The 27664-nt window shown below is 39.2% G+C and overlaps 1 protein-coding gene across 1 annotated transcript in view; it reads left to right on the plus strand.

Annotated features, from left to right (window-relative positions):
* LOC128652459 (uncharacterized) overlaps positions 1-27664 on the plus strand; it is a 321251-nt gene that overhangs the window by 94370 nt on the left and 199217 nt on the right. The window contains exon 5 of the mRNA XM_053705396.1: positions 8701-8813. Coding sequence (XP_053561371.1) covers positions 8701-8813 — 113 coding nt within the window. The remainder of the gene's footprint in view (positions 1-8700; positions 8814-27664) is intronic.

Below are 27664 nucleotides of genomic sequence, written 5' to 3' on the forward strand. Positions count from 1 at the left end.
CGTGTGTATGTATTAACACATCCTTAATACGGACACTTAATACTCGTATGGTAACGAGTAAAAAGTAAGGTACCTTACTATTTCTTATTGTTGAATGACTGTTTTTAAACACCATTAAGGGAGATGTCCCCATTGGACTTATAGTATAAAACCATACGGGTTTCACATGTTTTTTTATAGGCTGATCAGTATCATTTGAATAAAAAGATTATTTCATTATTTTACCATATTTTGTATGTTGTGAGATTGTTGGTATTTACATAGATAACATTGATATCATTTATTTTTTAAATATCCTTAGCTTATTTTAGCGCCTGTTCATAACCACATTTGATATTTCTGTCTATTAGATACTACTGGGGAGGAGTAGTATATTTAGAGCTGGGCTATAGGGAAGGTTGTTAGTGCCTCTAATCATTAAATTTGTGTAATATCTTCCATGCCTAGACAAATTCAGGCTGTTTTGAAAGCTAAAGGAGGCTCAACACGCTACTAGGTAGCTGTATCTAATGAAGTGGCTGCCAAAGCCGGATTAGCCTACCAGGATGCCAGGAGATTTCCCGGTGGACTGCAGCACCTGGGGCTGGAAAGTTAAAGGGGTGATTAATGGATGCAATTGGGTTGTAGGGTGCCTATATACCAACAATCGGGCACTTTTATTTAATACAAAGTAATATAATTTAATTCTGAAAACAATATTGGGGGAAGGAGTATCCAGTGCATTCTACCGACTCAATGGAAAATAGGGCTTGTCTTTATATTTTTCCAGGGCTGCTTTTTATTCCCAGTTCAGCCCTGGTGGCTGCACAGTGTATATACATATATATATATATATACATACATATCCATCTTTAGACATGTATATGTAGTTATCTCTATGTTAAAGCCCTTTGCCCGCATTTTTTTTCTAACACATGAGATCTCATATCTCTGAGCCCTTATAACTTTTTTGTGTAATATTCTTTTTTTAATATTTTTTTAGATTGTGTTATTATGAGTGTAACTGTACTTTTTTAATGTATTTTTGATGTGTTTTGTGACACTTTTCTTTTTTCGTGAAACAGTTTACCAGAGCTCTGAGGTCGCGGTAATCATTCAAGTTTGCATTTACTTTCAACTTGTAATACGAGTGCAATTTAACTTGTGCGCAAACTAACACGAAAACCAAATATCGCCCGCGCGCAAATGATATCGCTCCACTCATAATCTGGCTCTAAATATTTTAATTAGACTAAAAATAAAATGATGCATATAGAAGTACTTTTTCACACTGATCTAGTTTCTTTGTATTCTTGCTTCTTTTTTAATTGCTTTCCAAGCCAATATGACAGCCCAAAGAGTGAAATACCGCAAGTACCTATATTTTCCTGCAACATTTCACGCATTGGCTGTGTATATCACAGGCTGCACCTCCTGATTTTGAATAGCAGCCTGAATTTCCAGTTGGGTTTTGCTGTAAATTGGCATTCTTACAGCATTTTATAGCATTTGCCACAATAATAACTATTTCAAAATTGTATTAAATATAATAAAATCCTTTAAAGGATAACTACTCTTTTATGATACATTATGAAAGTACTGTTTTACTTTATTTGGCTTGGAAACATTGCAGGAGAAATAATCAGAGCATCTGTGTTCAGCAGTTTAGCAAAGAACATCATTGTTCTGGGTAATAAATAAAGAAGCCCCAAAGCAATTTGACAAAGGAGATCAGGGTCACAGCAGGCAGGAAAACTGAAATGTTTGCTTTATCAGAATGGCGCACATTTAACTACTTTACTGTAAGACAGTAACCCAGAATTGGTTATTCTACAGTACAGTCTGTACAAACTGTTGCATATGAAAAACATATCACACAGACTGTTATCTGTGCTACGGTGCCAACTGTATGAGTGTTTTTGTTATTATTATCAATAATACTAATTGTAATAAAGTCTAATAAGAGTTAATGCTATTATTTATTTATTCAGGCTTTATTGCAATCTCTTTTTAATAGGATTAAAATAAGTAATAAACTAATAACCCCTTTAATGATATTTCGATTGAGGTACCTGAAGCTGTCTCTATAAATACATGTTATAGAAACAGTAGTTTTTGTTTAATTAAATGCATTCACTAGAATATTGAATTAGATGTCATGGTTCCATCCTGCCCTCTATAACCTAAAACTTTGCTTTACTCACAATGACCTATGTGAAGTTGGCACCCCATGTTTGTAAAAACTGAATTAAAATATACCAAACGTTTGTGCCGGTTTGGTTTAGGAGATATTGTGCATTTTTTTTTATGAAACCCCACCCACTTTGCACCCCATGTTATTCAATTTTAAAAACAAATATGCCATTTGTTTGTGCAGCGTTTGTGCTGATTTGTGCCACAAAAACGAACGTTTGTGCCGGTTTGGTTTCGGAGATATAGCGCATTATTTTTTATGAAACCCCGCCCACTTTGCACCCCATGTTATTCAATTTTAAAAACAAATATACCATTTGTTTGTGCTGCGTTTGTGCTGATTTGTGCTGCAAAAACGAACGTTTGTGCCGGTTTGGTTTAGGAGATATTGCGCATTATATTTTCTAAAACCCCGCCCACTTTGCACCCCATGTTATGCAATTTTAAAAACAAATATACCATTTGTTTGTGCTGCGTTTGTGCTGCAAAAACGAACATTTTTTCCGGTTTGATTTTGGAGATATTACTCATTATATTTGCTGAAACTCCGCTCACTTTGCACCCCATGTTATGCAATTTTAAAAACAAATATAGCATTTGTTTGTGCTGCATTTGTGCTGATTTGTGCTGCAAAAACAATTGTTTGTGCCGGTTCTGTTTCTGAGATAATGCACATTCAAGATTTTTAGATTATGTAAACTCAAGCACCGGCCACTTTGCACCCATGTTATTAAATTTAAAAAACAAAAATCCCATTTGTTTGTGCTGATTTGTGCCACAAAAAGAAACTTTTGTGTCAATTTGGTTTCGAAGATACTGCATATTATATGTTATCAATCCTCACTGACTTTACACTTTATGTTATTAAATGTTACATACAACTATATTCATGTGTTCCCTGTTTGTGCCAAATTGGTGGATATTGCACATAATATTTTAGGTAATCTGTTTAGTTTTGCCTACTGAGATATTACATATATGTTAGGACATGTATCCTCAGTCTGCAACCAGTAATTAATTGTAAATTAAAATACACTATTGTGCTGGATAGAGACAATTTGTGGATGTTTTTTAAGGGAAATATAGAACACCAGTGATTAAAGGGACATTATACACTCATTTTTTCTTTGCATAAATGTTTTGTAGATGATCTATTTATATAGTCCATAAAGTTTTTTTTGTTTTTTTTTAAGAATTGATAGTTTTTGCTTATTTTTAAATAACATTTCTCTGATTTTGAGACTCCTTACCAAGCCCCAAAGTTTTAGGAGAATACCGAAGTATACCTACTCCAGCTTGCTTCTGTTTGTATAAAGGGTCTTTTCATATGCAAAGGAAGGGTGAGGGGGAGTGTCTGATATTTCCCACTTGCAGTGGGTGTTCCAGTAACCTTTTAAACAGAGCAAAACTTCTAAGTAAATTTTAAATGGTTTTATACCTGATTTTTATATCAGCATCTGTGCATATTATTCTTTATAATAGTGTCTATTACATGCAGTTATATGAAAATTGGAGTATACTGTCCCTTTAACACTGCACCAGAAAGTAAAATGTAAGAGGGTTAACATTACACCAGAGAGGTTAATGTGGCATTTACAGGGCCAGATTTGTAATGAGGCAGAGTAGGCATGTGCCTACAGGCGCCCTCCATAGAGGGGAGCCGTGTCCGTACCTAATTGCTGTCAATTTGACAGAACACCGGCAACAACAAGGAGGGTGGGTGCGCTCTATATAGAACACTATTCAGAGTGCACCTCCTTCTTTTCCATGACCGGCGGCTTCTGTGGGGGCAGAGAGGGACCTCGGTGTAGGCTGCCAATTAAAAAGCATGTCCAGCACAGGCAGGCGTTTCATTGGGCAACCTACACCGGGGTCCTTTCCTGCCACCATGGAAGCCGCCGGTAACAGAAAACAAGGGGATGCGCTCTGTATAGTGTGCTCTGTGCCTATGGGCGCCTGAAATGTAAATCCGGCCCTGGGCATTAAGGGATAAACATGGTAACATACCGGTTTATACGGCATACATTGGGTTATTGAAGAGTAATGGATGGGAAGGAGCCCAAACCATAGCTTAAAGGGCCACTGTAAGTAAATATTTTCTATGCCTGTTACTAACTAACTACCCCAAATACGCTTTTTATCAATAGCATTTCATTAACATATCTCTACCGTATATCAGAAATCTTGTCTGCAAATTTAATTGTTTTCCAAACCCACTCTGTGGGTATCCTTTGCTCTGTACCAATGCGTTTACAATACCTAGGTTTCAAAATGGCGCTTTAAACACAAAGTTATTGGTTTAAGTATTTTGAACACTCAGTGCTGAAAATAGTGGGCAGGATAACGTGACATCATCGGCGAATAAAATATATAACTTTTAGAACGTTATGAAACTTTGTTTTGGAGAAAATATAGGTCAGTAGGTTTTAATTAATGTTTATTAACTTTAATATGTTAGTTGTTTAGCTTAAAAATTATAACAGAAAGTAATCCTTTAAGTAATTTAACTGCAAAGTGAATAAGTAGAAACTCACTACTTAATTGAAAAAGGAAATTTTCAATTAAATTGCAGTAAAGCCCTCTTCAACCCCATTAGGCCTAATAAACCTCCTTTAGCCAATTTAACCTCTTTGTTGCCATATTAATCGCCTGTAATGTTATGTTAACCACAGACAGCCCAATATTACCTTGCTTAGAGTTAACAAGCGCTTAAATGCACTCAAGCAAGTTTTCTTATATGTCACTTCTTTTTTAGTCGCTTTTATTTTTTAAACATTTAGGGGGGCATTACATCCCTGGCGATGGGGAAAAAAAGTGGCTCACTAGTTTTCTATGCAGCGCAGCAGTGTAGTTACGCAGCACAACAGTCTAGTTTCCGCGTAACTAGACTGTTGCGCTGAGCAGCTACACTGCTGTGCTGCATAGAAAACTTAAACAGGTTTTTTTCCAGTTGTCAGGGACGTAATCTCCCCCATATGTTTTTAAATATTTTTTTTCTGGTGTGGAAGTCACATCTGTTATTTTGTATACCCCAAAGTTTTATAATTCTATTTGCACTTACAAACATTTTTGTTGTTATAATACTTTTGAATCGAAGAATACATGTACACATAATGCGCAATATCTCCGAAATCAAACCAGAACAAACGTTCGTTTTTGCGGCACAAATTAGCACAAACACAGCACAAACAAATGGTGTATTTGTTTTTAAAATGGCATAACATGTGGTGCAAAGTGGGCGGAGTTTCAGCAAATATAATGGTTAATATCTCCGAACCCAAACAGGCACAAACGTTCATTTTTGCTGCACAAATCAGCACAAACATAGCACAAACAAATGGTATATTTGTTTTTAAAATTGAATAACATGGAGTGCAAAGTGGGCGGGGTTTCATAAAAAATAATGCGCTATATCTCCGAAACCAAAACGGCACAAACGTTCGTTTTTGCCGCACAAATCAGCACAAATGCAACACAAACAAATGGTATATTTGTTTTTAAAATTGCATAACATGGGGTGCAAAGTGGGCGGAGTTTCAGCAAATATGCATAATATCTCTGAAACCAAACCGGCACAAACGTTCGTTTTTGCGGCACAAATCAGCACAAATGCAGCACAATCAAATGGTATATTTGTTTTTAAAATTGCATAACATGGGGTGCAAAGTGGGCGGGGTTTTAGCAAATATAATGCGCTATATTTCCGAAACCAGACTGGCACAAACGTTCGTTTTTGCACCACAAATCAGCACAAACGCAGCACAAACAAATGGTATATTTGTTTTTAAAATTGCATAACATGGGGTGTAAAGTAGGCGGGGTTTCATAAAAAAATAATACATTTTGATACTGGAAGTGAATTGGAAAGTTAGTTTTTTTTTTGTTTTTTTTTTAATTGCATGCTCAATCTTAATGCTGAAAGTTTAATGTTGACTTTAGTGTTGGGATGGCAAACAAATGATGAATATTTAATTGTTTCATGTACATCTTACAAGCTTAGAGATTGGGACCAGTTGCAGGATGCTTCTCTGGTATGTAACAATAAGTAATCAGAATGATGTATTGGGTCTAGACAGCCCCATTTTCTACTCTTTTAGCATTTGTTTTATCTAGAAGTATAGCAGATTCTGGATGAAAAAATACTGTACATGATCCAAAGCTTCAATAATCATTTTCTTGCAGAATGCATATTGTTAATGGTATACATAATTTTTATCCTATATTTCCATTTCCATTTGATTCATTGATATGCTTACAGGGGAAGCTGAATGAAAATCATTATAACTGTGAAATATTTAATATTTAACTTTTTTTTAAATGAATTTAAAGTCATATAATGAAAAACATGGATTAATAATTTTATTCTTAGTTACATATAGTTATAAATAATGCAATTCAAGGCTGGCTAGAATGTTGACAGGCTCTTAATTTACAATAGTAAATAGTTATGGGATTTGAGACATAAAAGTCTGGATATTAACCCCTTAATGACCGAGGACGTGCAGGCTACGTCCTCAAAAAAAAAGGCAGTTAACGCCTGAGGACGTACCCTGCACGTCCTCGGTGTGGAAAGCAGCTGGAAGCGATCCTGCTCGCTTCCAGCTGCTTTCCGGTTATTGCAGTGATGCCTCGATATGGAGGCATCCTGCAATAACCTTACATGGCCATCCGATGCAGAGAGAGCCACTCTGTCAAGGGGGGCGGGACCGTTAGGGGGTGCGCACGGGCGCGCGCGCATGCACGGAGGGTGGCGGGCGGGCGCGTGCATGGGGCGGGAGCGGGTGGGAACCGCTACACTACGGGAAATATTTTTAGTAAAAAATGCCCAAATCTTGTTTGTGCAAAAGCACAAAAAGAGATTGTGGAGGGGTGGGGGGTTGGTTTTGTGTGGGGGGAAGCTACATTACAGAAAATTTTAATAAAAATTAAAAAAAAAACATGTTTTCTTCTAAACTGGGTACTGGCAGACAGCTGCCAGTACCCAAGATGGCGCAGATTAAGTTAGAGTGGGAGGGTTATAGAGCTGTTTGGGGGGATCAGTGAGGTTGGGGGCTAAGGGCGGGATAGTACACAGCAGCATATGTAAATATGCTTTAAAAAAAACACAAAAAACAAAAACAAATATAGCTTTTATTTTAGTACTGGCAGACTTTCTGCCAGTACTTAAGATGGCTGGGACAATTGTGGGGTGGGGAAGGGAAGAGAGCTGTTTGGGAGGGATCAGGGGGTCTGATGTTTCAGGTGGGAGGCTGAGCTCTACACTAAATGTGATATTAACCCTGCAAGCTCCCTACAAGCTACCTAATTAACCCCTTCACTGCTAGCCATAATACACGTGTGATGCGCAGCGGCATTTAGCGGCCTTCTAAATACCAAAAAGCAACGCCAAAGCCATATATGTCTGCTATTTCTGAACAAAGGGGATCCCAGAGAAGCATTTACAACCATTTGTGCCATAACTGCACAAGCTGTTTGTAAATGATTTCAGTGAGAAACCTAAAATTGTGAAAAATTTAACGTTTTTTTAATTTGATCACATTTGGCGGTGAAATGGTGGCATGAAATATACCAAAATGGGCCTAGATCAATACTTGGGGTTATCTACTACACTACACTAAAGCTAAAATTACCCCAAAAAGCTCCCTACATGCTCCCTAATTAACCCCTTCACTGCTGGGCATAGTACACGTGTGGTGCGCAGTGGCATTCTAATTACCAAAAAGCAACACCAAAGCCATATAAGTCTGCTATTACTGAACAAAGGGGATCCCAGAGAAGAATTTACAACCATTTGTGCCATAATTGCACAAGCTGTTTGTAAATAATTTCAGTGAGAAACCTAAAAAAAATATATACATGTCAATGGATATTCAGAGATTCCTGAAAGATATCAGTGTTCTAATGTAACTAGCGCTAATTTTGAAATAAAAATGGTTTGGAAATAGCAAAGTGCTATTTGTATTTATGGCCCTGTAACTTGCAAAAAAAGCAAAGAACATGTAAACATTGGGTATTTCTAAACTCAGGACAAAATTTAGAAACTATTTAGCATAGGTGTTTTTTGGTGGTTGTAGATATGTAACAGATTTTGGGGGTCAAAGTTAGAAAAAGTGTATTTTTTTTCAATTGTTCCTCATATTTTATAATTTTTTTTATAGTAAATTATAAGATATGATGAAAATAATGGTATCTTTAGAAAGTCCATTTAATGGTGAGAAAAACGGTATATAATATGTGTGGGTACAGTAAATGAGTAAGAGGAAAATTACAGCTAAACACAAACACCGCAAAAATGTAAAAATAGCCTTGGTCCCAAACGGACAGAAAATGGAAAAGTGCTGTGGTCATTAAGGGGTTAAACGTATCTTTTATGTCTCTAATTTAATTCTAATGTTTGGAAACAAACAATAATATTCTTATATATAAGAAGTCTAATGGCAGAAAAGTGCCCATATTTTCAAATATAGGAGAGCTGTTATTGTCTGTAGATAGATGGTCAGTGGGTTATCTTACTTTTATTTTTTTTAGATGGCAGCTTTTCTGAGCCCTCAAATGAAATGACACATTTTGTTAACCATACTTGCAACCTTGTGGAAAGAGAGATAGAACTGCTTCTCGCCACCAATGAAGTCAAAGAAAAGGTAATGTAATCCCTTATTTTTTTCTTTTGTAATCATAGGATAGATATGTAACAATGGGGTCAATTCCAATCTTTCAGATTGTAAACATTGTGATCACAATCTTTCCAAGTCAAATACAGCTGACATTGTTAACACACATGAGATATGATATCCATTTCCCCATAACAACACTCAGAACAACCAATGATGGATGCCAATCACAGAAATAACAAATGGGTTAAAGCCTTTAACCCATTTGTTATTTCTGTGATTGGCATCCATCATTGGTTGTTCAGATACGTGATATCCTGAACAGCTAACGATATCAACAGAAAATGCAAGACAAATGGAAATCACAGCCACAACATTGAGAAATGGCATTTAACAATCACAATATTAATATCTTTATTTTAATTTCATACTCATATTTTTGGGATTGTAAAGTACAGTATTCTTGTCTTTAGTAACGGGTTTCTCTTGGCAATCAAATTGTGATTGTGAGTTAAAGGGCCATGATACCAAAATGTTGAAACACTTGAAAGTGATGCAGCATAGCTGTAAAAAGCTGACTAGAAAATATCACCTGAACATCTCTATGTAAAAAAGAAAGATATTTTACCTCAAAAATTCCTCAGTAGCCACATCCCATTGTAAAGGACGTCTAAGCAGCAAATCAGTATGTCTGTCCCGGGACAGCTAATGGAGTGAGCTTACGTGCACACTCCTCTTATTTCCCTATTCAGTTTAAGGAAGTTTACCATGAAATCTCATCAGAGTTAAGTCAAATCTCATGAGAATGAGATCACAGTAAAGGGGTCAATGGAATCTGTGTCTGTGTTTTGCAATTTGATATACTGGTCTTTATGATAATTGTTAAACAATATGAGGGACATTTGTATATGGGCATCATGAGTATACTGGGTATGTTTAATCAATTCTTTTTTTAAACGTTTAATATGTTAAAAGTATTTTTTATGTATTTTTTTCCATTAATGTCACTTTGGTGACATTTTCATCTAAAATCAAGAACAGTGTGGGATATTAATTTCCATAAGAAGAAAGTGGCCGCAAACTATCTAATCTAAAACATGATTTCTCCAACATTGGTGTGTCCGGTCCACAGCGTCATCCTTACTTGTGGGATATCTCTTCCCCAACAGGAAATGGCAAAGAGTCCCAGCAAAGCTGGCCATATAGTCCCTCCTAGGCTCCGCCCATCCCAGTCATTCTCTTTGCCGTTGCACAGGCAACATCTCCACGGAGATGGTTAAGAGTTTTTTGGTGTTTAAATGTAGTTTTTATTCTTCTATCAAGTGTTTGTTATTTTAAAATAGTGCTGGTATGTACTATTTACTCTGAAACAGAAAAGGATGAAGATTTCTGTTTGTGAGAGGAAGATGATTTTAGCAGACAGTAACTAAAATCGATTGCTGTTTCCACATAGGACTGTTGAGATGAAGTAACTTCAGTTGGGGGAAACAGCAGACTTTTCTGCTTAAGGTATGACTAGCCATATTTCTAACAAGACCATGTAATGCTGGAAGGCTGTCATTTCCCCTCATGGGGACCGGTAAGCCATTTTCTTAGTCAAACAAACAGAATAAAGGGCTTAATATGGGCTAAAAAACTGGTAGACACTTTTATGGGCTAAATCGATTGCTTTATTTGGGCATTTTATTCATATTTATGCTGACAATTCGCATTTATAAACTTGGGGAACGTTTATTAAACGGCAGGCACTATGTTAGACACCTTTTCCAGTCAGGGGGCCTTCCTAGTTGTAGATTGAGCCTCATTTTCGCGCCATTACTGCGCAGTTGTTTTTTGAGAGCAGGGCATGCAGATGCATGTGTGAGGATCTGAAATTTGCTGGAAAAGCTTCTAGAAGGCGTCAATTGGTATCGTATTCCCCTCTGGGCTTGGTTGGGTCTCAGCAAAGGCTATAGCTGGGACTGTATAGGGGTTAAATTTGTAAACGGCTCCGGTTCCGTTATTTTAAGGGTTAAAGCTCTGAAATTTGGTGTGCAATACTCTTAATGCTTTAAGACACTGTGGTGAAATTTTGGTAATTTTTTAACAATTCCTTCATACTTTTTCACATATTCAGTAATAAAGTGTTTTCTGCTTAAAATTTAAAGAGACAGTAACTGTTTTGTTTTAAAACGTTTTTTGTGCTTTGTTGACAAGTTTAAGCCTGTTTAACATGTCTGTGCCTTCGGATAAGCTATGTTCTATATGTATGAAAGCCAATGTGTCTCCCCATTTAAATTTATGTGATAATTGTGCCATAGCGTCCAAACAAAGTAAGGACAGTACTGCCACAGATAATGAAATTGCCCAAGATGATTCCTCAGATGAGGGGAGTAAACATGATACTACATCATCTCCTACTGTGTCTACACCAGTTTTGCCCACACAGGAGGCCCCTAGTACATCTAGTGCGCCAATGCTTATTACCATGCAGCAATTAACGGCTGTAATGGATAACTCCATAGCAAATATTTTATCCAGAATGCCTACTTATCAGAGAAAGCGCGATTGCTCTGTTTTAAACACTGAAGAGCAGGAGGGCGCTGATGATAATTGTTCTGTCATACCCTCACACCAATCTGAAGGGGCCATGAGGGAGGTTTTGTCAGATGGGGAAATTTCAGATTCAGGAAAAATTTCTCAACAAGCTGAACCTGATGTTGTGACATTTAAATTTAAATTAGAACATCTCCGCTCACTGCTTAAGGAGGTGTTATCTACTCTGGATGATTGTGACAACTTGGTCATTCCAGAGAAATTATGCAAGATGGACAAGTTCCTAGAGGTTCCGGTGCACCCCGACGCTTTTCCTATACCCAAGCGGGTGGCGGACATAGTAAATAAGGAGTGGGAAAAGCCCGGCACACCTTTTGTCCCCCCCCCTATATTTAAGAAATTATTTCCTATGGTCGACCCCAGAAAGGACTTATGGCAGACAGTCCCTAAGGTCGAGGGGGCAGTTTCTACTCAAACAAACGCACTACTATTCCTATCGAAGATAGTTGTGCTTTCAAAGATCCTATGGATAAAAAATTGGAGGGTTTGCTTAAAAAGATTTTTGTACAGCAAGGTTACCTTCTACAACCCATTTCGTGCATTGTTCCTGTCACTACAGCAGCGTGGTTCTGGTTCGAGGAACTAGAAAACTCGCTTAGTAGAGACACTCCATATGAGGAGGTTATGGACAGAGTTCACGCACTTAAGTTGGCTAACTCTTTTATTTTAGATGCCGCTTTGCAATTAGCTAGATTAGTGGCAAAAAATTCAGGGTTTGCTATCGTGGCGCGCTGAGCGCTTTGGCTAAAGTCTTGGTCAGCGGATGTGTCATCCAAGACAAAATTGCTTAACATCCCTTTCAAAGGTAAAACTCTATTTGGACCAGAATTGAAAGAGATTATTTCAGACATCACTGGGGGAAAGGGCCACGCCCTTCCACAAGATAGGCCTTTCAAGGCCAAAAATAAGTCTAATTTTCGTTCCTTTTGCAATTTCAGGAACGGACCGGCCTCTAATTCTGCATCCTCTAAGCAAGAGGGTAATGCCTCACAACCCAAACCAGCCTGGAAACCGATGCAAGGCTGGAACAAGGGTAAGCAGGCCAAGAAGCCTGCCGCTGCTAACAAAACAGCATGAAGGAGTAGCCCCCGATCCGGGACCGGATCTAGTGGGGGGCAGACTCTCTCTCTTTGCTCAGGCTTGGGCAAGAGATGTTCAGGATCCCTGGGTGCTAGAAATAGTTTCTCAGGGTTATCTCCTGGAATTCAGGGAACTACCCCCAAGGGGAAGGTTCCACATGTCTCACTTATCCTCAAACCAAATAAAGAGACAGGCGTTCTTACATTCTGTAGAAGACCTGTTAAAGATGGGAGTGATACACCCAGTTCCAATAAAGGAACAAGGAATGGGATTTTATTCCAATCTGTTCGTAGTTCCCAAAAAAGAGGGAACTTTCAGACCAATTTTGGATTTGAAGATCCTAAACAAATTTCTCAGGGTACCATCGTTCAAGATGGAAACCATTCGAACGATTCTACCCACTATCCAGGAAAGTCAATTTATGACTACCGTGAATCTAAAGGATGCGTATCTACATATTCCTATCCACAAAGAACATCATCAGTTCCTAAGGTTCGCTTTTCTGGACAAGCATTACCAGTTTGTGGCCCTCCCATTCGGGTTAGCCACTGCTCCAAGGATTTTCACAAAGGTACTAGGGTCCCTTCTAGCGGTTCTAAGACCGAGGGGCATTGCAGTAGTACCTTACTTGGACGACATTCTAATACAAGCGTCGTCCCTGTCAAAAGCAAAGGCTCATACAGACATCGTTCTGGCCTTTCTCAGATCACACGGATGGAAGGTGAACATAGAAAAAAGTTCTCTGTCTCCGTTGACAAGAGTTCCCTTCTTGGGAACAATAATAGATTCCTTAGAAATGAGGATTTTTCTGACAGAGGTCAGAAAGTCAAAACTTCTAAGCACTTGTCAAGTTCTTCATTCTGTTCCTCGTCCTTCCATAGCGCAGTGCATGGAAGTAGTAGGGTTGATGGTTGCAGCAATGGACATAGTTCCTTTTGCACGAATTCATCTAAGACCATTACAACTGTGCATGCTCAAACAGTGGAATGGGGACTATACAGACTTATCTCCAATGATTCAAGTAGATCAGAAGACCAGAGATTCACTCCGTTGGTGGCTGACCCTGGACCATCTGTCCCAGGGAATGAGCTTCCGCAGACCAGAGTGGGTCATTGTCACGACCGACGCCAGTCTAGTGGGCTGGGGCGCGGTCTGGGAATCCCTGAAAGCTCATGGTCTATGGTCTCGGGAAGAGTCTCTTCTCCAGATAAACATTCTGGAACTGAGAGCGATATTCAATGCTCTCAGGGCTTGGCCTCAACTAGCAAAGGCCAGATTCATAAGGTTCCAATCAGACAACATGACGACCGTTGCGTATATCAATCATCAGGGGGGAACAAGGAGTTCCCTGGCGATGAAAGAAGTGACCAAAATAATTCAATGGGCGGAGGATCACTCCTGCCACCTGTCTGCGATCCACATCCCAGGTGTGGAAAACTGGGAGGTGGATTTTCTGAGTCGTCAGACATTCCATCCGGGGGAGTGGGAACTCCATCCGGAGATCTTTGCCCAAATAACTCAATTATGGGGCATTCCAGACATGGATCTGATGGCGTCTCGTCAGAACTTCAAGGTTCCTTGCTACGGGTCCAGATCCAGGGATCCCAAGGCGACTCTAGTAGATGCACTAGTAGCACCTTGGACCTTCAACCTAGCTTATGTATTTCCACCGTTTCCTCTCATTCCCAGGCTGGTAGCCAGGATCAATCAGGAGAGGGCCTCGGTGATCTTGATAGCTCCTGCGTGGCCACGCAGGACTTGGTATGCAGACCTGGTGAATATGTCATCGGTTCCACCATGGAAGCTACCTTTGAGACAGGACCTTCTTGTTCAGGGTCCATTCGAACATCCAAATCTGGTCTCCCTCCAGCTGACGGCTTGGAGATTGAACGCTTGATTCTATCGAAGCGTGGGTTTTCAGATTCTGTGATAGATACTCTGGTTCAGGCCAGAAAACCGGTAACTAGAAAGATTTACCATAAAATATGGAAAAGATATATCTGTTGGTGTGAATCCAAAGGATTCCCATGGAATAAGATAAAAATTCCTAAGATTCTCTCCTTTCTACAAGAAGGTTTGGAAAAAGGATTATCTGCAAGTTCTCTAAAGGGACAGATCTCTGCTTTATCTGTCTTACTACACAAAAGACTGGCAGCTGTGCCAGATGTTCAAGCATTTGTTCAGGCTCTGGTTAGGATCAAGCCTGTTTACAGACCTTTGACTCCTCCCTGGAGTCTAAATCTAGTTCTTTCAGTTCTTCAAGGGGTTCCGTTTGAACCTTTACATTCCATAGATATTAAGTTACTATCTTGGAAAGTTTTGTTTTTGGTTGCAATTTCTTCTGCTAGAAGAGTTTCAGAGTTATCTGCTCTGCAGTGTTCTCCGCCCTATCTGGTGTTCCATGCAGATAAGGTGGTTTTGCGTACTAAGCCTGGTTTTCTTCCTAAGGTTGTTTCTAACAAAAATATTAACCAGGAGATAGTTGTACCTTCTTTATGTCCGAATCCAGTTTCAAAGAAGGAACGTTTGTTACACAATTTGGACATAGTCCGTGCTCTAAAATTCTATTTAGAGGCTACAAAAGATTTCAGACAAACATCTTCCTTGTTTGTTGTTTATTCTGGTAAAAGCAGAGGTCAAAAAGCGACTTCTACCTCTCTTTCCTTTTGGCTTAAAAGCATCATCCGATTGGCTTATGAGACTGCCGGACGGCAGCCTCCTGAAAGAATCACAGCTCACTCCACTAGGGCTGTGGCTTCCACATGGGCCTTCAAGAACGAGGCTTCTGTTGACCAGATATGTAAGGCAGCGACTTGGTCTTCACTGCACACTTTTGCCAAATTTTACAAATTTGATACTTTTGCTTCTTCGGAGGCTATTTTTGGGAGAAAGGTTTTGCAAGCTGTGGTGCCTTCCGTTTAGGTAACCTGATTTGCTCCCTCCCTTCATCCGTGTCCTAAAGCTTTGGTATTGGTTCCCACAAGTAAGGATGACGCCGTGGACCGGACACACCAATGTTGGAGAAAACAGAATTTACGCTTACCTGATAAATTACTTTCTCCAACGGTGTGTCCGGTCCACGGCCCGCCCTGGTTTTTTAATCAGGTCTGATGAATTATTTTCTCTAACTACAGTCACCACGGTACCATATGGTTTCTCCTATATATATTTCCTCCTGTCCATCGGTCAAATGACTGTGATGGGCGGAGCCTAGGAGGGACTATATGGCCAGCTTTGCTGGGACTCTTTGTTATTTCCTGTTGGGGAAGAGATATCCCACAAGTAAGGATGACGCCGTGGACCGGTCACACCGTTGGAGAAAGTAATTTATCAGGTAAGCATAAATTCTGTTTTTAACAGTTTTCACAATGTGAATCATGAAAAGTAATAAGATTTTAAAGATAATCCAAAGTTGCAGAACTCACTTTATAGACCACGATTTAAAAAAAAAAAAACATTGTTCAAACTGCGATTTCCAAACCTCACTCTACAGAATAGGGTTTCTCTTTGCAGCATTTCTATACCTGTAAGAAGGTTCCAAACAAGGCTGAATGGCAAATAATTAAAGGGACATAATACTCATATGCTAAATAACGTGAAACTGATGCAGTATAACTATAAAAAGCTGACAGGGAAATAACACCTGAGCATCTCTATGTAAAAAAGAAGATATTTTACCTCACAATTTCCTCAGCTCAGCAGAGTAAGCTCTGTTTAAAACAATATACTTCAGCTGTTGCTCAGCTGCAGGTAAAAAAAAAAATATGAAGAAATGAACAGCATCAATAGTGCTGAGGTCATGAACTCTTTTACTGTGATCTCATTCTCATGAGATTTGACTTAACTCTGATGAGATTTCATGGTAAACTTCCTTAAACTGAATAGGGAAATAAGAGGAGTGTACACGTAAGCTCACTCCCTTAGCTGTCCCGGGACAGACATACTGATTTGCTGCTTAGAAGTCCTTTACAATGGGATGTGGCTACTGAGGAATTTTTGAGGTAAAATATCTTTCTTTTTTACATAGAGATGTTCAGGTGATATTTTCTAGTCAGCTTTTTACAGCTATGCTGCATCACTTTCAAGTGTTTCAACATTTGGGTATCATGGCCCTTTAACTCACAATCACAACGATTTGATTGCCAAGAGAAACCCGTTACTAAAGACAAGAATACTGTACTTTACAATCCCAAAAATACGAGTATGAAATTAAAATAAAGATATTAATATTGTGATTGTTAAATGCCATTTCTAAATGTTGTGGCTGTGATTTCCATTTGTCTTGCATTTTCTGTTGATATCGTTAGCTGTTCAGGATATCACGTATCTGTCTTTCTCTTGTAAGGTGTATCCAGTCCACGGATCATCCATTACTTGTGGGATATTCTCATTCCCAACAGGAAGTTGCAAGAGGACACCCACAGCAGAGCTGTAATATAGCTCCTCCCCTAACTGTCATAGCCAGTCATTCTCTTGCAACTCTCAACAAGCTAGGATGTTGTAGGAGAGAGTGGTTAAATATAGTTAGTTTATTTTCTTCAATCAAAAGTTTGTTATTTTTAAATAGTACCGGAGTTGTGCTATTTTATCTCAGGCAGTAAATAGAAGAAGAATCTGCCTGAGGTTTCTATGATCTTAGCAGGTTGTAACTAAGATCCATTACTATTCTCACATATGTCTGAGGGGATTACACAGATGAGGTAACTTCAGCGAGAGAATGGCGTGCAGTTTATTCTGCTATCAGGTATGTGCAGTTATAATTTTTTCTAGAGATGGAAAACACTAGAAAATGCTGCTGATACCGGATTAATGTAAGTTAAGCCTGAATACAGTGATTTAATAACGACTGGTATCATGCTTACTCCCAGGGGTAATACCCTTATGATATTGCAATATAAACGTTTGCTGGAATGTTTAATCGTTTTTATATATGCATTGGTGATAAAACTTTATTGGGGCCTAGTTTTTTCCACATGGCTGGCTTAAATTTTGACTAGAAACAGTTTTACTGAGGCTTTCCACTGTTATAGTATAAACGTTACAGTTGGTGCAGTTAAAATTACAAACTGTGACATCCAGCTTCCCTCAGGAGCCCCCTGTATGCTATAGGACATCTCTAAAGGGCTCAAAGGCTTTCCAAAGTCGTTTATTGGGGAAGGTAGGACCACAGCTTGCTGTGGCAGTTGGTTGTGACTGTTAAAAAAAAAAAAAAAAAAAAACAACAACAAAAAACCCGTCTATTTCGTTTTTTGATCCGTTTTTTGAACTAAGGGGTTAATCATCCATTTGCAAGTGGATGCAATGCTCTGCTAGCCTATTAAATACACTGTAAAAATTTTGTTTGATTTACTGCATTTTTTCACTGTTTTTCAAATTCTGACAAAATTTGTTTCTCTTAAAGGCACAGTACCGTTTTTTATATTTGCTTGTTAACTTGATTTAAAGTGTTTTCCAAGCTTGCTAGTCTCATTGCTAGTCTGTATAAACATGTAAATTATCACCAGAGGAATCTGACGAGGGGAAAGTTATGCCGACTAACTCTCCCCACGTGTCAGACCCTTTGACTCCCGCCCAAGGGACTCACGCTCAAATGGCGCCAAGTACATCTAGGATGCCCATAGCGTTTACTTTACAAGACATGGCGGCAGTCATGGATAATACACTGTCAGCGGTATTAGCCAGACTACCTGAACTTAGAGGTTAGCGAGATAGCTCTGGGCTGAGAGAAAATGCAGAGCATACTGACGCGTTAAGAACCATGTCTGATACTGCCTCACAATATGCAGAAGCTGAGGAAGGAGAGCTTCAGTCAGTGGGTGATGTTAATAACTCAGGAAAGATACCTGATTCTAATATTTCTACATTTAAATTTAAGCTTGAACACCTCCGCGTGTTACTTAGGGAGGTTTTAGCTGCTCTGAATGACTGTGATACCATTGCAGTGCCAGATAAATTTTGTAGACTGGATAAATGCTTTGCAGTGCCGGTGTGTACTGATGTTTTTCCAATACCTAAAAGGTTTACAGAAATTATTAATAAGGAATGGGATAGACCAGGTGTGCCGTTCTCTTCCCCTCCTATTTTTAGAAAAATGTTTTCCAATAGACGCCACCGCACGGGACTTATGGCAGACAGTCCCTAAGGTGGAGGGAGCAGTTTCTACTCTAGCAAAGCATACTACTATCCCTGTCGAGGACAGTTGTGCTTTTTTAGAGCCAATGGATAAAAAATTAGAAGGTTACCTTAAGAAAATATTTATTCAACAAGGTTTTATCCTACAGCCCATTGCATGCATTGCCCCTGTCACTGCTGCTGCGGTGTACTGGTTTGAGTCTCTGGAAGAGACTTTACAGGTAGAGACTCCATTGGATGATATACTTGGCAAACTTAGAGCACTTAAGCTAGCCAATTATTTTATTTCTGATGCCATTGTTCATTTGAATAAACTAACGGCTAAGAATTCTGGTTTTGCTATACAGGCGCGCAGAGCGCTATGGCTTAAATCATGGTCAGCTGACGTGACTTTAAAATCTAAGCTACTTAACATTCCCTTCAAGGGGCAGACCCTATTCGGGCCTGGTTTGAAGGAGCTTATTGCTGATATCACGGGAGGAAAAGGTTGTGCCCTTCCTCAGGACAGGTCCAAATCTAGGGCCAAACAGTCTAATTTTCGTGCCTTTCGAAACTTCAAGGCAGGTGCGGCATCAACTTCCTATAATAATAAACAAGAGGGAACTTTTTCTCAATCCAAGACTGTCTGGAGACCAAACCAGACCTGGAAAAAAGGTAAGCAGGTCAAAAAGCCTGCTGCTGCCTCTAAGACAGCATGAAGGAACGACCCCCTATCCGGTAACGGATCTAGTAGGGGGCAGACTTTCACTCTTCGCCCAGGCGCGGGCAAGAGATGTTCAGGATCCCTGGGCGTTGGAAATTATATCCCAGGGATATCTTCTGGACTTCAAAGCTTCCCCCCCCCAAAAGGGAGATTTCACCTTTCACAATTATCTGCAAACCAGATAAAGAGTGAGTAGAATCAAAAGTATTTAGACTAAACCAAATATTTATAAATGGTTTTTACAAAAAGGTTTTAGAAGGTTTTTTAAAAATACGTATTTATTTTACAATATTTATTTCACAGTGTTAAAAACAGTGTTTAAAAACAATATCTTACAATATAAATTCGGTAAGCAAAGGTGTGTACACTTTTACCCTGATGTTATGATATTAACCCTAATTAAACATAAATCTCTATATGGACATATAACTCTCTGTCTGACCCTATATCTCTATATGGGCATGTATCTATACTTGACAATATGAATATAGGAAAATTGAATTTTCTGGTTCACAGTAGTAATTCAGACCTTAAGAGACTTTTCAGCCATAAGGTAAAACACATAAGATAAAAAACAACATAAGTGAATTTCCAATATATGTGATTACGTGATAATCCTTAAAAAATGAACAATAAAAGGTGGTAATCCTTAAAAAAGTTGAAATGTATAAAAAACAGCGTAAGTGAATTTCCAATATATGTGATAACGTGATAATCCTTAAAAAATAAACAATAAAAGGTGGTAATCCTTAAAAAATGTATAAAAAGTGAATAGAAAAAAGGAAAAAATTGTTTGAATAAAAAAGTTTTTCAAAAAACAAAAAACAAAAAATAAAAAATAAAAAATAAAAGCCGGTGTACACCTTAAAGGCTTTAGTGTGGATATCCTTGCAAGTAAAAAATAGTGTAAAAAAAGAATAATATATATATATATAATTGTGAGGAAAGTCTTAGTTCAATCTGATGTTCTTTAAAAAAAAAAAAGAATATCGACATCAACATACACCGGATATAAACTGTCACATAAAGAACATCAGATTGAACTAAGACTTTCCTCACAATTATATATATATATATTATATCTGGACCAAGAGACCAGGGATCCTCTTCCCTGGTGGCTATCTCGGGTCCATCTGTCCAAAGGTATGACCTTCGCAGGCCAGATTGGACTATTGTAACAACAAATGCCAGCCTTCTAGGTTGGGGTGCAGTCTGGAACTCCCTGAAGGCTCAGGGATCGTGGACTCAGGAGGAGTCTCTCCTTCCAATAAATATTCTGGAACTAAGAGCGATATTCAAGGCTCTTCAGGTTTGGCCTCAGTTAGCAACTCTGAGGTACATCAGATTTCAGTCGGTCAACATCACGACTGTAGCTTACATCAACCATCGAGGGGGAACAAGAAGTTCCCTAGAGATGTTAGAAGTTTCAAAAATAATTCACTGGGCAGAGATTCACTCTTGCCACCTATCAGCTATCCATATCCTAGGTGTAGAGCACTGGGAGGTGGATTTTCTAAGTCGTCAGACTTTTCATCCGGGAGAGTGGGAACTCCATCCGGAGGTATTTGCACAACTGATTCTCCGTTGGGGCAAACCAGAACTGGATCTCATGGCGTCTCGCCAGAACGCCAAGCTTCCGTGTTACGGATCCAGGTCCAGGGATCCCAAGGCGACACTGATAGATACTCTAGCAGCGCCCTGGTCTTTCAACCTGGCTTATGTGTTTCCACCGTTTCCTCTGCTCCCTCGACTGATTGCCAAGATCAAGCAGGAGAGAGCATCGGTGATTCTGATTGCACCTGCGTGGCCACGCAGGACCTGGTATGCAGATCTAGTGGACATGTCATCCTTTCCACCATGGTCTCTGCCTCTGAGACAGGACCTTCTACTTCAGGGTCCTTTCAACCATCCAAATCTAATTTCTCTGAGGCTGACTGCCTGGAGATTGAATGCTTGATTTTATCAAAGCGTGGCTTCTCCGAGTCAGTTATTGATACCTTAATACAGGCACGAAAGCATGTCACCAGGAAAATTTACCATAAGGTATGGCGTAGATATCTTTATTGGTGTGAATCTAAGGGTTACTCATGGAGTAAGGTCAGGATTCCTAGGATTTTATCTTTTCTCCAAGAAGGTTTGGAAAAAGGATTGTCAGCTAGTTTCTTAAAGGGACAGATTTTTGCTCTGTCTATTCTTTTGCACTAGCGTCTGGCAGATGTTCCAAACGTTCAGGCATTTTGTCAGGCTTTAGTTTGAATCAAGCCTGTGTTTAAACCTGTTGCTCCACCATGGAGCTTAAACTTGGTTCTTAAGGTTCTTCAAGGAGTTCCGTTTGAACCTCTTCATTCCATAGATATCAAACTTTTATCTTGGAAAGTTCTTTTTTTTTTTTTTTTTTTTGGTAGCTATTCCCTCGGCTTGTAGAGTCTCTGAGCTATGTGCCTTACAATGTGGTTCTCCTTATCTGATTTTTCATACGGATAAGGTAGTCCTGCGTACCAAACCTGGGTTCTTACCTAAGGTGGTATCTAACAAGAATATCAATCAAGAGATTGTGGTTCCATCCTTGTGTTACACAATCTGGACGTGGTCTGTGCTTTAAAGTTTTACTTACAAGCTACTAAAGATTTTCGTCAAACATCTGCTTTGTTTGTTGTCTACTCTGGACAGAGGAGAGGTCAAAAGGCTTTGGCAACCTCTTTTTCTTTTTGGCTAAGAAGCTTAATCCGCTTAGCCTATGAGACTGCTGGACAGCAGCCTCCTGAAAGGATTACAGCTCATTCCACTAGAGCTGTGGCTTCCACTTGGGCCTTTAAAAATGAGGCTTCTAGGGTAGCACTAAAACACCTATAATGATTAGATGGGAAACAGACACTAAGTCTACACTAGAACTGCCAGAATGGCATGACCTTTTTTATTCTTCATGCAAGGGATTAATCAGCGCGGACCTTCGAGAAAACAGCTTAAAGACCATCTTTCGGTGGTATTTGACGCCTATTAAAACTTCACACTACACAGAAGGTAGAAGTAGAAACTGTTATAGGGGTTGTAATTCGGTTGGTACCTATATACATATGTGGTGGGAGTGCCCGAGAGTGGCTCACATCTGGTCCAAACTTTCATCCCATCTCAGCTTCCTCTTAGAGGAGCGGGTGGAGCTATCTATATATCAGGGACTGCTGAATGCCCCCATACCAAATCTTAACAAACATATCAACACTCTCATTAGAATACTCTGCACGATAATGAGACTAAGTATTGCCAAATATTGGAAGGAAGGAGTACCAACATGGAATGAAATACTAGAGAGATTTAAACTAACATACTCCCTACATGAAGCGGCAGCAATGATATTAGGCACGACTGACACATTCCACAAGATCTGGTTTTACTGGATACTACATTCAACATAAAAACCCCACCAAACATTATATATGCAGATAGGGATTCTGATCACAAGGGAAAAATAAAAGGACCTGTTTACAAGAGATTGCAGTAATGTACGATTGAAAGACCATATCGGACCAAATGTTTTGTTTGTAAATCCATATTGTTATTTTTAGGGTTTACCCTTTTTATTATTTTTTTCTTTCTCTTTTTTTTTTTTTTTTCTCTACTCTGTAACAAGAGTATAAGTTATGCATTGGCAGTCCTTGAGGAGTAGTACAACTGATATGATGTATAAATATCGACAACTCAAGATATATGGAAAAAGACCAGTGACAAGGTCTTGAATTGACTAACTATGCCTGTAGATAAGATTCTGTAATTGACTGCATAAGACGTGTATTCTGTTTGAAAATGTTATTTCAATAAAAACTATTTTAACATAAAAATGAGGCTTCTGTTGAACAGATTTGCAAGGCGGCGACTTGGTCTTCGCTTCATACTTTTTCAAAATTTTACAAATTTGATACTTTTGCTTCTTCGGAGGCTATATTTGGGAGAAAGGTTTTACAGGCAGTGGTTCCTGCCTTGTCCCTCCCTTCATCCGTGTACTTTAGCTTTGGTATTGGTATCCCACAAGTAATGGATGATCCGTGGACTGGATACACATTACAAGAGAAAACACAATTTATGCTTACCTGATAAATTTATTTCTCTTTTGGTGTATCCAGTCCACGGCCCGCCCTGTCATTTTAAGGCAGGTCATTTTTAAATTTAAACTACAGTAACCACTGCACCCTATGGTTCCTCGGCTTGTTTTCGGTCGAATGACTGGCTATGACAGTTAGGGGAGGAGCTATATTACAGCTCTGCTGTGGGTGTCCTCTTGCAACTTCCTGTTGGGAATGAGAATATCCCACAAGTAATGGATGATCCGTGGACTGGATACACCACAAGAGAAATACATTTATCAGGTAAGCATAAATTGTGTTTTTACATACATATACATATGTAAATGTATGTCCCGCCTACTACTGAGGTACTATACTATAGTATAGTGTTGAATATAGGTTTAATGAATCTAGACAATGAGGCCCATTTATCAAGCTCTGAATGGAGCTTGAGGGCCCGTGTTTCTGGCGAGTCTTCAGACCTGCCAGAAACAGCAGTTATGAAGCAGCGGTCTAAAGGCCGCTGCCCCATAACGCTGTCCGCCTGCTCTGAGCAGACGGACAGGAATCTCCACAATTCAACCCGATCGAGTACAGTTGGGTTGATTGACACCTCCATGGGCCGCAAATCTGCAGTGGGCGGCGTTGCACCAGCAGCTCTTGTGAGATGCTGGTGCAATGCTGAATACGGAGAGCGTATTGCTCTCCGCATTCAGCGATGTCTGTCGGACCTGATCCACACTGTCGGATCAGGTCCGACAGACATTTGATAATTCTGCCTCCATATATTGACACATACATCTAAAATGGTGCCTGTGGCCATTTCAGAGTGTATTAGAAATGCGCAAGTCACATAATTTTTTTAAATAGTCTTAGGCTACTGATAAACATGTTGAAAACAACAGGTTTACCCTTAATCACCCTTTGTTAAATTTGATGTTTCCATTTGTTGCCTAAATAAAGTGCAAAACCCATGGTCGAGAGAATTGTGATTGCTGAAGCCATTGCTGTCCATGCATCAGGTGATTTTTCCCTTATCTGGTTGGATTCGATCTGAACTTTTACCACTATGGAAATGTTGTTATTGCTTAGATTGTGATCGCACAGAACTTAAAAAACATGCGCCTAGATTACGAGTCTTGTATTATGAGGGGTGCGTTGCTAACGTGCAGTTTTTTCTCACCGCTCACTTCCCTGCAGCGCTGGTATTATGGGTTTTTATTAGAAATGTGCAATTTGTTTCGGATCGATTCGGAAATTCGTCCGAATTCATAAAATTCGGGATTCGGATCGATTCGAATTTCCGAATTAAAATAGTGCCGAATCTACCGAATAAATCCAAATTAGTTCGGATTTATTCGGTACATTTGGATAGCCATGGATTACACTAGTATTGTACAGTATATTAGGTTATATCACTCTGCTATGGGTTACACCTAATATACAGTACATAATACTAGTCTAATACACAGCACATCCTACCTAACACTTACCGAAATTCTGAATTTCCGAACCGAATCGAACCGAATCCAGCCGAATTTATTCAAATCCGAATGAATCCGAAACAAATTGATTCAAATTTTTCCGAATTTGAATCGATCCGAACCGAAATTCGAAAAAAATCTGAATCGATCCGAACCAAATTTTTTCGCCATGCACATGTCTAGTTTTTATAAACCCGGCATTAACAGGCAAGAAGTGAGTGTAGAGCAAAATTGCGCTCCACACTGCACTCCAATACCAGCGCTGCTTAAGTGAGCGGTAAACTGGTTGTACGCGATCGTGCACGATTTCCCCATAGACATTAATGGGGAAAGCCGGCTGAGAAACAGTCTAAAAAAGCAGCGTAAAGGTCAGTAACGCAGCCCCATTGATTCCTATGGGGAAACTAAAGTTATGTTTACACCTAACACCCTAACAGGAACCCCGAGTCTAAATACCTCTAATCTTACACTTATTAACCCCTAATCTGCTGCCCCCAACATCGCTGACACCTACATTAGATTTATTAACCCCTAATCTGCTGCCCCTAACATCGCCGCAACCTACCTACATTTATTAACCCCTAATCTTCCGCCCCCAACATTACTGCCACTATTCTAAATTTATTAACCCCTAAAACTAAGTCTAACCCTAACACCCCCTAACTTAAATATAATTTAAATAAATCTAAATAAAATTAATATAATTAACTAAATTATTCCTATTTAAAACTAAATACTTACCTATAAAATAAACCCTAAGCTAGCTACAATATAACTAATAGTTATATTGTATCTAGCTTAGGGTTTATTTTACAGGCAAGTTTGTATTTATTTTAACTAGGTAGAATAGTTACTAAATAGTTATTAACGTTTTACTAACTACCTAGCTAAAATAAATACAAATTTACCTGTAAAATAAAACCTAACCTAAGTTACACTAACACCTAACAATACACTACAATTAAATAACTTACCTACATTAAATACAATTAAATAAATTAAATACAATTAGCTAAATTACAAAAAAAACAAACACATTGCACCTAATCTAAGAGCCCTATCAAAATAAAAAACGCCCCCCTCAAAATAAAAAAACCCCTAGCCTAAACTAAACTATCAACAGCCCTTAAAAGGGCCTTTCTCTTGTAAGGTGTATCCAGTCCACGGGTTCATCCATTACTTGTGGGATATTCTCCTTCCCAACAGGAAGTTGCAAGAGGACACCCACAGTAGAGCTGTCTATATAGCTTCTCCCCTAACCCCCACCCCCAGTTATTCTCTTGCAACTCTCGACAAGATAGGAAGTATCAAGAGATGTGGTGACTTAGTGTAGTTTTATCTTCAATCAAGAGTTTGTTATTTTTAAACGGTACTGGCGTTGTACTGTTTTACTCTCAGGCAGAAATTAGAAGAAGAATTCTGCCTGGAGGTTGATGATCTTAGCGGTTTGTAACTAAGGTCCATTGCTGTTCTCACACATAACTGAAGAGTATGGGAAAACTTCAGTTGGGGGAACGGTCTGCAGATTACCTGCTTTGAGGTATGTTCAGTATTTTTATTTCTAGAGAGATGAATAAGTTCTAGAAAATGCTGACAGAGCCTTGTGTATTTGAGGTAAGCTAGATGCAGCGATTTAACAATGACTGGGATCATTCTTACAAAACAGGGTAATACTCATGTTAATACTCATATTACTTAGTGACAAAACGTTTACATGTTTCATAAATAGAACGTTTTTTTCTCTGAGGGAGATAAGTCTTTATTTGGGGCCTAGTTTTCCACATGGCTAGTCAGATACTCCTAGGAGTATTTTCTTAAGGCCCCTCTGACATCCAGTACATGGTGGGAGGGGCCTATTTTGGCGCTCTACATGCGCAGTTTCCTGCAGACTGAGACATCCAGCTTCCCTAGAGGAGTCCTCTGGCATCTGAGGACCATTATAAAGGGTTTATTTCTTCACTAAAATGTATTTGAGGGCAGGTAGGAGCCTCAGCAGAGCTGTGGCAAGGGGCTCAACTGTCTTTTACCGGTGGTTGACGTTTTTTCGATCCGGTTTGGGGGCTAAGGGGTTAATCATCCATTTGCAAGTGGGTGCAATGTTGCTTTAGTCCCTTACATATACTGTAAAAATTTCGAAGACTACTGTATTTTTACACTGTTTTGCAGTTTAAGTGCTAGTTTTTTTCTCTTAAAGGCACAGTAACGTTTTTGTTTAATTGCTGTTTCACCTTTATTAAAGTGTTTTCCAAGCTTGCTTGTCTCATTACTAGTCTGTTAAACATGTCTGACATAGAGGAAACTCCTTGTTCAATATGTTTGGAAGCCATTGTGGAACCCCCTCTTAGAATGTGTACCAAATGTACTGAAATTTCTATAAACTATAAAGACCATATTATGGCGCTTAAATATTTATTTCCAGAGGATTCTCTGACTGAAAAAAAGGGAGATTAAGCCATCTAGCTCTCCCCATGTGTCAGAACCTATAACTCCCGCTCAAGTGACGCCAAGTACATCTAGCGCGTCTAATTCTTTTACCTTACAGGACATGGTGGCAGTTATGAATGCTACCCTCTCAGAGGTATTGTCCAAACTGCCAGGGTTACAAGGAAAGCTCTGGGGCTAGAACAAATACAGAGCTTTCTGATGCTTTAATACCTGTGTCCGATATACACCCACAATACTCAGAAGCCGAGGCAGGAGAGCTTCTATCTGTGGGCGACATTTCAGATTCATGGAAGGCGTTGCTTCAGTTTGATTCTGAGATGACAGCGTTTAAATTTAAGCTTGAACACCTCCGCTTATTGCTTAGGGAGGTTTTAGCGACTCTGG

This window comes from Bombina bombina, chromosome 3 (genome assembly GCF_027579735.1).
Source record: "Bombina bombina isolate aBomBom1 chromosome 3, aBomBom1.pri, whole genome shotgun sequence".
Lineage (NCBI taxonomy): Eukaryota > Metazoa > Chordata > Amphibia > Anura > Bombinatoridae > Bombina > Bombina bombina.